The sequence below is a fragment of the Rhagoletis zephyria genome, unplaced genomic scaffold (assembly GCF_001687245.7).
Source record: "Rhagoletis zephyria isolate East Lansing unplaced genomic scaffold, Rhagoletis_zephyria_1.1 Rzeph_scaffold_01096, whole genome shotgun sequence".
NCBI classification, from domain to species: Eukaryota; Metazoa; Arthropoda; class Insecta; order Diptera; family Tephritidae; genus Rhagoletis; species Rhagoletis zephyria.
Window position 1 is genome coordinate 80,811 of NW_016158180.1, and position 13,937 is coordinate 94,747.

The 13,937-nt window shown below is 33.8% G+C and overlaps 1 protein-coding gene across 1 annotated transcript in view; it reads left to right on the forward strand.

Moving 5' to 3' along the window:
* The first annotated feature begins 2,810 nt into the window (after nt 1-2,810).
* The window catches only part of LOC108362764 (uncharacterized), a 16,511-nt gene continuing 5,384 nt past the window's right edge, over nt 2,811-13,937 (forward strand). Inside the window, exon 1 of the mRNA XM_017615901.1 lies at nt 2,811-2,842. Coding sequence (XP_017471390.1) covers nt 2,839-2,842 — 4 coding nt within the window. The 5' untranslated portion in view covers nt 2,811-2,838. The remainder of the gene's footprint in view (nt 2,843-13,937) is intronic.

Genomic DNA, 13,937 nt, shown 5'->3' on the forward strand with positions numbered 1-13,937 from the left:
CCGTATGCCGAGAGTTTTAGTGGAGCTGGAACTATCAAACTTGAGGAAATTGAAGTCCAGCAAATCTTCTGTTGGTATATTTTTCAGAAGTTGTGGCTGATTGGCGGTAATCTTTTTCAGAGGAAATCCAGCCGATGATAAACACTGAATGAGCTGCAATTGTGCATTTAAAGATGATGAGATATCATGGCTCCCGGATAATATGTCACCGGCATATGTTTCCTCGATAAGAATACGTTTAGTTAATGGATAAGAGTGTGAGGAATGTTTTTCTAATTGGTGCAAAGTCCGGATAACCAAATATGGGGCGCAATTAACGCCGAAAGGGACTGTTTTGAGTGCAAAGTCACAGACTTTATTTTAATTTTTCCTACGGAAGAGGATGCGTTGAAATTCTTGATCCTGTTCGTGTACTAGGATCTGCCGGTACATTTTTTGGATGTCTCCATTGAAAACATAGCGGTAAAGTCGCCAATTTAATACTACGACCATTAAATCGGTGTGTAAAGTTGGACCTGTATGGAGCACATCATTAAGCGCAAGTCCGGTTTCCGAGGGCTTAGAGGCATTAAATAACACTCGTACTTTTGTTGACTTGCTTTCGGAAAGAATGACTGAATGGNTTTTTGGATGTCTCCATTGAAAACATAGCGGTAAAGTCGCCAATTTAATACTACGACCATTAAATCGGTGTGTAAAGTTGGACCTGTATGGAGCACATCATTAAGCGCAAGTCCGGTTTCCGAGGGCTTAGAGGCATTAAATAACACTCGTACTTTTGTTGACTTGCTTTCGGAAAGAATGACTGAATGGTGAGGTAAATAAAAAGATAGATATCTTCCATTATCATGGATTTCCTCAGAAGAGGTTGGTTTTATGTGCTCTAAAGTTAAGTATTCCTTCAATACTTGAGCGTATTCTTCTTTTAGGTCGGGATTTTCGGTGAGTGTATGTTCCATGCGAATAGCTTGCTTCATAGCTTGGGAACGAGAACGACCGAGACTGAGACTAGATGGAAATGCTTCTTTGACCGGAAGGCGAACAACGCAACGTCCGTACTCTTGACGGTAGGTTTTGTTGATATAAAATTGCTCACAGAAAACACCATCTTCGGATGGCTGACGTTGCTCGGGTAATTCTTCAATTTCCCAAAATTTTTGGAGTTGTGAATTCAAGTCCACAACGGGAATTTCTCGTTTAATGATTCCACTGAGGTACCAACCAAATATATAATTTTACGCCAAAAGATGTCCGAAGACATTATGTCGCACACCCTCCAGAAGAACTTGTGGCATTAAATCGCTGCCAATAATGATATCGATCTGAGAGGGTTTAAAAAAATATGGATCGGCAAGATTTATATCTGTTAGTTCGGAGAACTTTGGTTTTTCCATTTGGGAGGTTCGAAGAAAACAGTTGCTTTGGCTTCTATACGGATATTGTTTCTTTTTGCAAAAAGGATAAGATGGCGTACTCGATTGCTGTTTTCGACCATTGAACCGTCCATGCTGATTATGGAAAAGTTCTCTTTGGTTGTCGGAAGTTGAAGCTTTTTTTGAGCTTTCTCTGATATACAAGTTTTTTGCGACCCCTGGTCGATGAGAGCCCTGAGTGAGTATAATTCACTAAAGTGTTCAACCTGTATGATTGCCGTAGGCAATAAAGTAGTTTCGTTTTTGCTAGAGAAGTTAGGTTAGATCACCGCAGCAGAACCCTCGGTGGTGGGACTGCTGTGCTGAGATAGTTCGAAAATAAGATGTTTCGATTTGGTCTGGTTAAATAAGGTTGGAGTAGATTGGTTTGATTGCGTATGCAATAACGAAGTTGAGTTGTTGGATGCTTTTGTTTGCTGTGACGAACATCAGGTTGATTGGTTGGATTAGACTCAGAGTGCAACAAGCTGTGATGCGACTTTTTGCAACGGAAACATTTATGGGTGCTTTTGCAGTCCTTTAATAGATGATTATATGCCAAGCAATACGCTATTGCTGGAATGCGTAGAGTTCTTGGCCCGCTTACACACGTTTGCGTACGGTGCTACTTTTCGCCAACTTTACGTCTGACGTGTAATTGGCGCTCCAACTTCCAATTCCTGCCTTGGAAGCAACTGCTGTGACGCTGAACGATGTAGTTACCTTTGGGCAGTTTTTTTCGAAAAATTATTTTAAGTTATAGATGTGTACGCGCGAAACTATACATTTAACTTTGACAAAAATGGCAGTTGCGAACGAATAATATAGCGGCGAGTAGCAAATTTCGAACTTCTAATAGTTAGTGGTTGCTAGCTCGCAAGGACCATTGTACACATGAGAATTTAATTTATTCAAGTAAATGTATAGTTTTTACATGTGCAAATGAATTGGAAGTTAACGCAAAGCATACATGTATATGTATATGTATGGAATATTAATTTACGTGAAAGTATTTTATGCAAAGGGTATTGAATAAATAAATGCTTGCACACATCAATAAGAATTAACTTCAGAAATTATTCAATATGTATACTTATGTGTTGAAACGGTTAAAAAGATGATAATCATGAGTGGTTGATTGGTGAATATAAATGCTCCTGATGCGGTTGATGAATTCGTCTCGATGCGACGAATCAAAAGGTGAGGTAAAAAAGAGGCCGTATGCGCGAAATGCACCCGTATTTATGTCAGTTACAATGGCAACCTTTGGTTTCCATTGGAGCGAGTTCGAAAAAAGGGTGGACGTAGTCCGGCCGCACGAGGATGCATTTTTAAGGGCACAGGTCCCTTAAACACCTTCTATTTTTGTATCGTGGTTTTAATATACATTTTGTTAATTTTCTTTTTTCAGTAAGCTAACTTCTCAATGTGTAAGCATTGCGTAATCAAAACGAGACAGTCTAGTACCGTTTTTCCATGTTTATTTATAAACGTATCTGTACGTGTATTTGTACATGTTTATTGATATATCTATACTGTAATGTTTTCGGACGCTACTAGCTGCTACTGCCAGTATAATAGACTTACATATGTATATGGTCAACATTTTTCTCTTTAACGTTACAGTCGCACATATATTTATGGAAAGTTGTGTAAAAACCGGAAGTTTTTCATTTATCCTGATAACAATCCCCAAAAGCTACATTTTATATGCAGGCACTTGTTTCCTATCTTTTGTTGTTTTAAAGATAAATATGGTTTTAGGTGGTCTTTAACGTTACATTTTTTTTGAAGTCAGTAATCTATATATAACGTCACACGTAAGGAAAACTTGGCGAATCCTGCAAACCTAAAAATTAAACTAAAGTATTTTAATAAAGATCAAGGTTCAAGGAAACCAGTGATGGAAAATCAAAATTTAAAAATTTTTTCCGAAAAAATGTGCCTAAATGGAGGCCAATGTGCCGATAAATTAAAAATCGCCGATGGGAACCATTTCGTCGATAGTTTTGCAAAACCGCCCATCGATCAATTGTAAAACCGCCTAGCTTACGGCACTCAAATTTTACAGGAGAGCGAAAAAACGGATTTTCTTTGAAGGCATTGCCTTGATAGGCGGTATTTTCTCTCGCTATTATTTTACAAATCTGTTGTTTTAATAACGATTTTACGGTTTTTATGCATAAATCTGGAGTTCGGGGTTACCATATCTTATTTTTGCCACAACGGCGATTTGGGCGGTTTCGCAATTGGTCGATGGCCGGTTTTGCAAAAACATGGACGATTTCCTATTTAAAGTACATATATTTATAGTGCTTATTGCATCAAGTCTCACGGAAAACCTGTGTGAAATGCATACTTTCTTTATGAAGAATAGAAAGATCATTTTATATACCCTTTAATATATACTTTATATTTTAATAAAATGTATTTAATTACAGAGTAGCACCCCATATTTCTATCTCTATTATAGTAAATTAAACAATATTTAAAAGTATTTCACTGATTTATCGAATTATCACAAAAATTATTGGGAAAATATAACTTTACAAAATAAAACGTAACAAAGTGTACATACATATTATATATATATATATGTACTCATTAGGGATGTTAATTTTTCGGCTTTTTGCGATCCCGGGATTTTCGGGATGGCGTTGTCACAATCCCGGGATCCCGGGATTAGTCCCGGGATTTAGATATTCATTACTTTTCAACAACTTGAATCGAAAAAATTGATTCTATATTGTTTGAGAAGCTCTCCTACCATGAAATAAATGGGTTTGAGACCCACTTTTTTATTTAAAGGGGCGTTTTATTTTATTTTTCTCTGACCGCACGATTTATTTTGAAGAACTTTGTAATTTCAGAGATATGATTAATTCCAAAAATTGTTAAAAAATTTTGAATAAAAGTATGGGTAACAAATGCAATAGGAAATTTCTTTAGAATTTAAAAAATTTAAATTTTTTGGATTCACAATGACGAATAGGTAATTTTTAAGCTAGCAAAGTTAGAAGACCGAAATTCGAGGATATTATCGAGTTTATATAAGCCCTTAACATATAATTTTTTTTCAAAAACAAATATTGCGAAATTTCAAGGAGAAAATTTTAACATGACATTTTCAATATCTACCAGCCATTCTGCACCAGAAACCTGAATCTGTTTAAATTCTACAGGATTTTCTCATTAATTTTATACCCATACTTCTTCTCTAAGCACATTTCTATGAGTTTTTAAAATCATTTTTGAATTACTGACGTCAGAGTAAAAAAACTAAAAACGCAATTTTACTATATTTGGCCCAAGGTTTCGCGAATATATTGATATTTGTGTTTAAAATTTACTATCGCGCGGTTTTATATGTATAATGAGCTAGACATTTATAAAAAAAATTCTAATTATTAAATTAAAAAAGAAATATAGCCAATACTGGTCAAGAAAAGAAGTTTCTATTATTGTCATCAGTGTAAATGACAATTCCCCGAAATCCCGGGATTACTTGCCAAGGGATTTTCTAGACCTTAAAAGTCCAGGATCAGGGGATCCCGGGATTAACTTTCCTAGTATTCATATGTTCATGAAAAAAGCTGCGTGACATATTAACAAGTTTTCACAATATAATAACCTTTTATGTAATTTTATTTTATTTTTTATAAAAACAGTAGAAGTAAACAACAAAACCATAAAAATCAAAGTTTTAAACTTTCTACAAAAAAAATTTCATTAAAATTTAAAATTTTGTTGTAAGAACCTTTAGAAAACTTTCGGGTATGCTGATTTATAGTTAATGGCCTATAGCAGGGGCTCCCAAACTATTTTCACCTCGGCACCCTTGTTGTGCTAAAAAAATTTCGCGGCGCCCCTACTCTTCAAATGTCTACGAAAACAAGAAAACACAATGCAAACTTTATGCTACTTTAGCTTTAATGTGAGGACTGAAATTGTTTTGATGATCTCATTATTTTCTTTAAGTTTATTGGGAGCTTTGACAATCTTACCTTGAAATCATTTGACGCTGAAAGCTTGCTGGGGTATTTGTTTTTAACCGACTTCACAAAAAGGAAAAGGTTATCAATTCGTCGGAATATTTTTTTATTATTTTTTCTGTGTATGCTACCGAATAACTTTGAACCACGTTAACCGATTACTATAATTCTTTTTTAAAGGAAAGGTGTTACCTGACAGGTGGTCTAATTTGGTTTAAATCCGATCATTGGATCATGAATAGATTAACGATAATCTTAAATTCATAGATGGGAATTGGAATCGGTTTTGTTTTTTTTGCTTAAAAATTACTTGTTTATATAAGCATTTGTTGAAAATGCAGTCTCACATAGAAATGTAAAAGTAAGGCCCCTATTATGAGTTGCTTTCGACTGTGGTCGAAAGTGCTGATCGAACGAATTTTCATTTGGTATTATGACGTTCATTCGATGAAGAATAGCGCTTAGGTTGTTTACAATAGTATATTTTTCACCGCTGAGAAGTTTTGTTTACAAATCGAGCAAACTAAATAGTGTGCTTATACATATGTGTGTAAATTTGTGCAAATTAAAATGAAATAAAAAAGAAAGCGAGTTTATAAAAACGTGGTAAAAATTAGTACAACGGAGTTCTGGTTCAACGATTCGTCAGAGGATGAGAGCTTGGTATTTTGACATAAAATATATTTAAGAAATTTGTCTACAGATTTATTATAAACTTCCGACTGTCTAAAGAGGTGTTTGTAAGCCAAATATATTTCGTCGCTAGTGGCGTAAGTCGGAAGTACTTCGTTCTACTTCGATTTTCATTGCGAATGGGTACCTCACTAACACCAGAAGACTGCCTCTAAAATCTTGTTGATTCGCTCTTTGACAGTGTGATTGTGAAGTTCCAAAGAATAAGTAAGTGCGCCTGGGCCACAATGGAGAAGTGAAACTTACATACATATCCATTTTGTCTAATAACCAGGGAACGGATTTTATGGAAATTGCCTTTTTTTCTGCTAAAGAGATAGACTATATTCGATTAAGAATGTCCACGATTTAGCTTTCCCTGATTCCATATATACACATTTGATTTTGCCTTTTTTTGCCTTTTTTAAGATATTTGCCTTTTTTTGCCTTTTTTAAGATATTTGCCTTTTTTTGCCTTTTCTAAAAAAGTGATTATAGCATTACAATTTTTTTTTTAAGATTAAAAAATATACACATTGCCCATGCGGCTTATAGAAGCGCAGAGACCTCTTGCCAAATTGGTGTTGGAAAAATTCAAAGCCGTTTTCTCAGCTAACGTAGGCTTGAAGACAATAAGGGGTGTGGATAATATAGTAAAGGGCGAGGAAAGCGCCCTTATTTCTGATAATATGAACGTCTCAAACGTTCCATATTTAAATTGGGCTCCACTTGTATCAACTTACGTCGAGCGCACATTTAGTACATTCAAGGCTTTTCTTCGCGAAAATCGAATGAAAATGCTGCCAGAAAACTTCAAAATGCATCTTGTGGTTCAATGTTACTACAACTATACAGATTAAAGTTTTATGAGTTAGAAACTCGAAAGGATAAAATAGTCAAAGATTCAAAGTACAAATTTTTCATATAATGAAACTAGTTCATAGTTTTTCTCTTTTTACTTGTAATATATGTAAACATTTCTAAAATAAATGTATTTTTTGATTGTTCTTCGTATTTTCTGTCTTTTTTTAGTGCCTTTTTCTGCCTTTTTCGCTATTTTGTTTTGCCTTTTTTGCAACACCTAGTGCCTTTTCCTGCCTTTTTCACTATTTTATTTTGCCTTTTCCAGCCTATTTCGTTATTTTATTTTGCCTTTTTTATAGGTTTTTAGGTCCTAAAAATCCGTTCCCTGCTAATAACCAATATAGTACATACATACATATGTACATTAGACTGCATCGCTCCCCATACAAAGAAAAATCGGTACTATTTTTATTACCTTCCTTTTATTAGCTCGGGATGTAACAATGTAATATTGATGCGCCTAAAAGATGCAGCGATTTCTATTCTCAAGTTACATACCTGATGACGGTACGAATGGCAATTATAATAGGGAGGTTTGAGTTTTTTAAACTATAATTTTATTCCATTAGAATTATAAAATCTATTATATTTTAAGATATATGTATATTTCCGAAAAATATTAAGATTTAAGTGAGCTGGACCGATTTCAAAATACCTCCAAAAATGGAGTTTTCCATGAATAAAAATAGTCTCTTAAAGATTTTTTTTTGAAAAAATCCCCTCAAATGACAAAACGGTTTAAGCTTAAAAAATTTGCATGAAAATATTAAAAAAAAAAATTTTAACGGAATCGTAATGATGAGATTTTTTATGCTGTTAACTTTTTTCAAAGATTGGTATAAGAAAAACTTGAATAACTGAACCTAAGCTCTTCCGATTTAGACTTAAGATGTGTCATTGGAAAGGTATTTTCTCACTTTCTCTCTTTTTATTTCTTTGATAATAAACTCATTAAAAGGATGAAAGAGAAAGGTAGGATGAACGAACGTCATTCAGGGTTGAATTAAGATGTTGGTATTTGAAAAAAATAAATAAAATGGGACACGAATGACTAGTGGGAATACACCTTTCTACCGAGATCCCATAAGTCTAAATCAGAATAGTTTTGGCCCAGTTATTAAAGTTTTTCGTAAATCAATCTTTGAAAAAAGTAAAAAAACAGCATCAAAAATCTCATTACTACGATTCCGTTGAAAAGATTTTAAAATATTTTTATGCAGATTTTTTAAGCTTAATCTGTTTTGTCATCTGAGGGGACTTTTTTCAAAAAGTTCTTTAAGAAACTATTTTTATTCATAAAAAACTGCATTTTTGGAGGTATTGTCAAATCGACCCAGCTCACTTAAATCTTAATATTTTTCCGAAATATTTTGGCGGACGCCTTAAAATATTATAAATTTTGTAATCTTGGCGGAAAAACCGCAACTTTTTTTGGTGATGCAGTCTAATGTACATACATACATACATACATCTGCTTCTGCTAAAGGTTATATTTTTTGTCTTTTTTCTATCTAGATCCCTACTTCTACCCCTGTTCGTTCTAATTACATTTATTGTATTCTGTTTTCCTTTGCCTTCATTTTTATCTTTATACTCTATCGATAATAAAATCGATAGTAAAATCTAATAAAATATCCAACAAAACCCATAAAAATATCGATAACAGAATCGATGGAAAATTCAATAAAAATTTCGATAGCAAAATCGATAATAATTTTGGTAGCAAAAACTATCAGAAATTCGATAAAAATATCCATAACAAAAAGATAAAATCGATAACAAAATCGACATATATCGATAACAAAATCGACATATATCGATAACAAAATCGATAAATATCGATAACAAAATCGATAGATATCGATAACAAAATCGACAAATATCGATAACAAAGTCCAAAAAACATCGATAAAAATATCCATAACAAAATCGATAAAAATATCGATAGCAAAATCGATAAAAACATCCATAACAAAATCGATAAATATCGATAAATAAATCGATAAATATCGATAACAAAATCGATAAATATCGACAACAGAATCGGTAAATATCGATAACAAAATCGATAAAAATATCGATAACAAAATCGGTAAAAATGTCAATAAAAAAATCGATAAAAAGGTCGATAACAAAATCGATAAAAATATACAAAACAAAATCGATAAGTTTCTATAAAAAAATGATAAAATCGATAACAAAATCGACATATATCTATAACAAAATCAATAAATATCGATAACAAAACCGACAAATATCGATAACAAAATCGATAAATATCGATAAAAAAAAATCGATAAATGTCGATATCAAAATCGATAAATATCGCAAACAAAATCTATAACAAAATCTGAAAATATCGATAACAAATATCAATATTTTATCGATAAGTCCCGAGAATCCCGAAAATCTCTAAAATCCCAAAATAGTATCCTTTCCTCTTTAATTACCTTTATTTTAATCTTTCCTCCCCTATCTTCATCTTTACTTTTATCGGTATCCTCATCCTCCTCTTTGTCTTTACTTTTATTTTTATCATTTTCTTCATCTACATATTGCCCTTCAATTTTGACCTTGGTCTTCATTTTTGCCTTTATCTTTACGCATCTTTGTTTTTGTTTTTATTTTCACCTTTGCCTTTATCCTTTTCTTTATCTATGTACGTAGTCACCTTTACTTTCATTCTTGTATTGGTCTTTTTCTAAGTGTTATTCCTTAACCTTTTATTAGCAAATTTTTGTTAAATTAAACCATATGCATACCCACAAGAACCACTTGTTTCAGCGCCAACCATTTTCGTTGTACTATTTCCGTTGCACCATTTCCATGTGTAATTTCCTTTGAATTTGACAATTTACTCCCAACCAACCAACCGCCGCACAATGGGGCAGAACGACCCTATTGGTGGCAATAAATCGAAAAATGAAACTGCCCGTATGGGGCCATTGTTATTTTATTTTAATAGTCAAATACCCCACTGTTAATACTGTAAAAGTTTTAAACCGTTATCATAAACACATTTTGCATGATAAACATCGGCGCAAGCCATTCTTGTTCACAGATTAGCTTGAGTTTGGTGTGAAGAAATTTGTAAAGTGTTTTTAATTAAATAAAAAAAATAGAAATCATAAAATATTAAAGTTTTTGGTATGGAGCCTTCAAGTTCTGGTAAATGTTAATCTATTTAAGATCTTTTTTTGTGAGAAAGTGCTTTAAATTATATAAAAGGTAATTATCATAAAAAAACTTTAAAATTACTTTTTTTTTGCTTCTTTGTGCAAACATTGATCGGTTTAGTTGTGTTCCCAAGCAGTCCCAAGAACAATTTTTGTTGTTATTGATAGCATGTCTTAACTTAATTAAGGAACTGCAAGAAAATTCTGCGGTTTTTTGTGGTTTTGATAAAAAAGCTTCTTTACAAAATGTGCTTTCTGACAAAAAATGTGCTTTCTGACAAAAAAAAATAAAACATTGTAAGATTTTCTAATATTTGTTTTATCCTTTAGGTACTAGTTCAAACACAATTTTTATAACCCGGAGGGAGCTTGTCAACATAATGTGGTCAGTTGAAAATATTAATTTACAAGGGCGATTTGTGTTTCTGGAAGAAGAGTTAAAAAAACGAACAGGAAACTTCGATAACATAGGTTTAACTAAAACACTTTCTCGATTCAAATCTGAGTATAAAACTCGTTTTGAAAAGGCTTTTCGAAAATTAGAGACGTTTTTTAAAACAAATAATTCATGGCTTGAGACATCTGTTTCTTTTCTTTGTTGCCCTGAAGAAAAGCTTAAGCGTGGTCGACCAAGTGTTTCATTCGATGAAAGTAGTGAACGTACAAAAAGAATGAAAACAGAAAAACTAAGAGAGTCTACATCGATTTCTATGTTGAGTTTTGCTACTCAAATGAGCTTGAGAGCAGTGGGACAGGTTAGTGCTTCTAAAGTGTTAAAGGATATAACAACAACTACCCCTGACCGAGCAAAAAAATATCGGAAGTCATATAAGGATTCACTGGAACCTAAAAGTTGTAAAATGTCAGGCCAAGAAGCACTAGGGGTTGCAGTTGAAGCGCAACTATCTCGACATCAATACAATGTTATCAGAATGAGTGCACCAGAAAAATTTCCTGCATATAAGGTCCTACAAGCTGCAAAACAAAAATGTTATCCACCCCCCGAATGCATCGAAGTTAGCGAAACTTTAGTAAAGGTTACCCTTCAGGCACTACTAGATTTAACCACAAAGCGTTTGTTGGAATCACAGATGGAAGTAATTGGTGTGTTAACAACATTTGAAACGGAAAATCTGAGCTTGTTTTGCAAGTGGGGCTTTGATGGAAGTTCGGGACACAGCTCCTACAAACAAGCTTTCCATGGCCTTGAAGCAACTGATTCTTCGGTCTTCATTACTTGTGTTGTTCCTCTTAGACTTTCTTCCAGTTCTAGGGTTGTATGGCAAAATCCACGTCCAGGTTCTACAAGATACTGTAGGCCATTAAAAATAGAGTTTGTAAAGGAATCTACACAAATGTCTATTGCAGAAAAGAATAGAGTTGAAAATGAGGTGAAAAATTTGCGAAAGACAACAATGTTAATTGAAGAAAGAGAAGTACAAGTCAAGCATACTCTACTTTTTACAATGATTGACGGCAAAGTCTGTAATGCTATTACGGAAACGTCATCAACACAAAAGTGTTTCATATGTGGTGCGTCATCTAGAAGCTTTAATGATATAGATAGTATGTTGACAAGGGAAGTTAAAACAGAAAACTTAGAGTTTGGACTGTCCGTTCTTCATGGATGGATAAGGTTTTTCGAAAATTTACTTCACTTAGCCTACAAATTGCCTCTTAAGAAATGGCAAGCTCGAGGGGATGATGACAAGATAGTTGTTGCTGAAAACAAAAAAAAGGATACAAAAAGAGTTTAAAGATCGTTGTGGTTTGATAATAGACAAACCAAAGCCCGGATTCGGGAACTGGAATGATGGCAATACAGCCAGGCGATTCTTTCAAAATCCTGAAATTTCCGCTGAAATTACAAAAATTGATGTACAACTCATAAAAAAGATGCATATTATTATGATTGTTGTGGCTAGTGGCTATGAAATAGATGTAGAGAAGTTCAAAAATTTCGCAATCGATACTGCCAGATATTATGTGGAAAAGTATCCCTGGTATTACATGTCACCTACCCTTCATAAATATTTCATTCATGGACCGGAAATAATAGCCCATGCACTGTTACCGATTGGGCAACTGTCTGAAGAAGCTCAAGAATCAAGGAATAAGGACTTCAAAAATTATAGAGAGCACCATTCTCGGAAATCCAGTAGAGAAAACACTAACCGAGATATTTTCAAATCTTTTTTATTAAGTTCTGATCCCATTATTACTAGCATGAGGAAACTACCCGAAAAAAAAGAACAAGATATCCCAATTGAAGCATTGAGTTTGCTTAAAGCTCCCCCTGTTGATAATACAAATTCTGAGGTGCAAGAAGATAGCAGTGATGAAGAAAGGGATGATTTTATTCTAAATTAATGAAAAATCAATACATTTATGCAATTCTCAATTATGTTCTATTTTCTGCATTAAAATAAATGTTATGTGTACTTATTTTTTGCAAAGAACAAATATATAATTGTTTGTATTTATAGCCAAATTTGACAGCCCTAGATGTTTATATATTAAATACGCTGGGTATCTTCATTTGACAATTTCTTCCGAAATTAAAAAAGTGGGCGTTTTGGTGGGCGTGGTCATTGTTGGGTTTTGAAATATCAATATATATTCTATAAACAATTTAAGAAATTTTCAGGTTGCTAGCTCTATTCCCTGATTTATTGCCACCAATAGGGTCGTTCTGCCCCATTGTGCGCCGCTAAAGAAGTTTCACTTCAATAAGTAACATATACACGTGCGCGAAGCTGCTGCGCTTGTTACGAGAACAGCCCAGCCAGCAAAAAATCCGAAAATTAATCCGAAAACGGGAAGAAAAGTGGATGAAACGCGGATTAGGTCTACAAAAGTACTGAAAGTGGTTGTGAAAAGGGTACTTTTCGGCTATTTTCTGATTCAATTTTACGTTGACAAAACATACTGGGGAACTACGCTTAAGAGCGAAATATCTCTTTCTGCAAGCTATTTGTGTTGTGTATGGGGTTTGACGAGCCGCTGAAAGTAATTTTAATAAAAATCAAAATTTTTTTATTTTCTGGAAGCCATGTTGAAGTTTGATCAAACCGCTTGCGTTGTGTATGGAAAGTCTAAGGAATTTGCCCGCACCACTAGTATACTCTAGCCACTAGAGGCACCCCAGGCATACGCCACTTTGGGAAGGCCTGGCCTATAGTATAATAAAGTGCAAGTTTAAAGTGCCTAAGAATTGGCGTTGATTTTTAATAATTTTATGCATTTGCATGCAATTGCATGTACAAAAAATTTGAGTATGCTTAATGTGGAAGAAAGAGTGCAACACCTCCAACAAAAAAAGTTCTCAAAAATCAACGCTAACTTGGAGCCACATCATACTCACTTTTTATACTAAAACTAGCAGACCCGGCGAACTTCGTCCCGCCCAAAATTTTTATATATTTTATTGAAACTTTTTGGTCCAAGATTTTCACCAACAATTCACGTTTACAATTTTCATAGGCACATTCGTCTGCTAAGATTATGGTTTGGTGGTCATTTGCCGCTTTAAATAACCTAAGGAAAGTGTTATATCCGTGAAGAAGTTCTTGAAATTTTCCAACTGTGCAGCATTTCATAGCACGGTTATTCGCAAAACGAAGTAAATTTGAAGAATTTTTTCCTCTTCACTCCCTGGCGGCAACAATGACCCGGTTCTATAGTGAATATGTTCTAGAAGCTTTACAGTATACTTGGTGGAAATTTCAAAATGGGTGCGAATCATTGTTCTACAGAAATGCAATATACATATACTTATTTCAGACGAAATACCTTAAAAGTTTGAACGCATAATAATATTG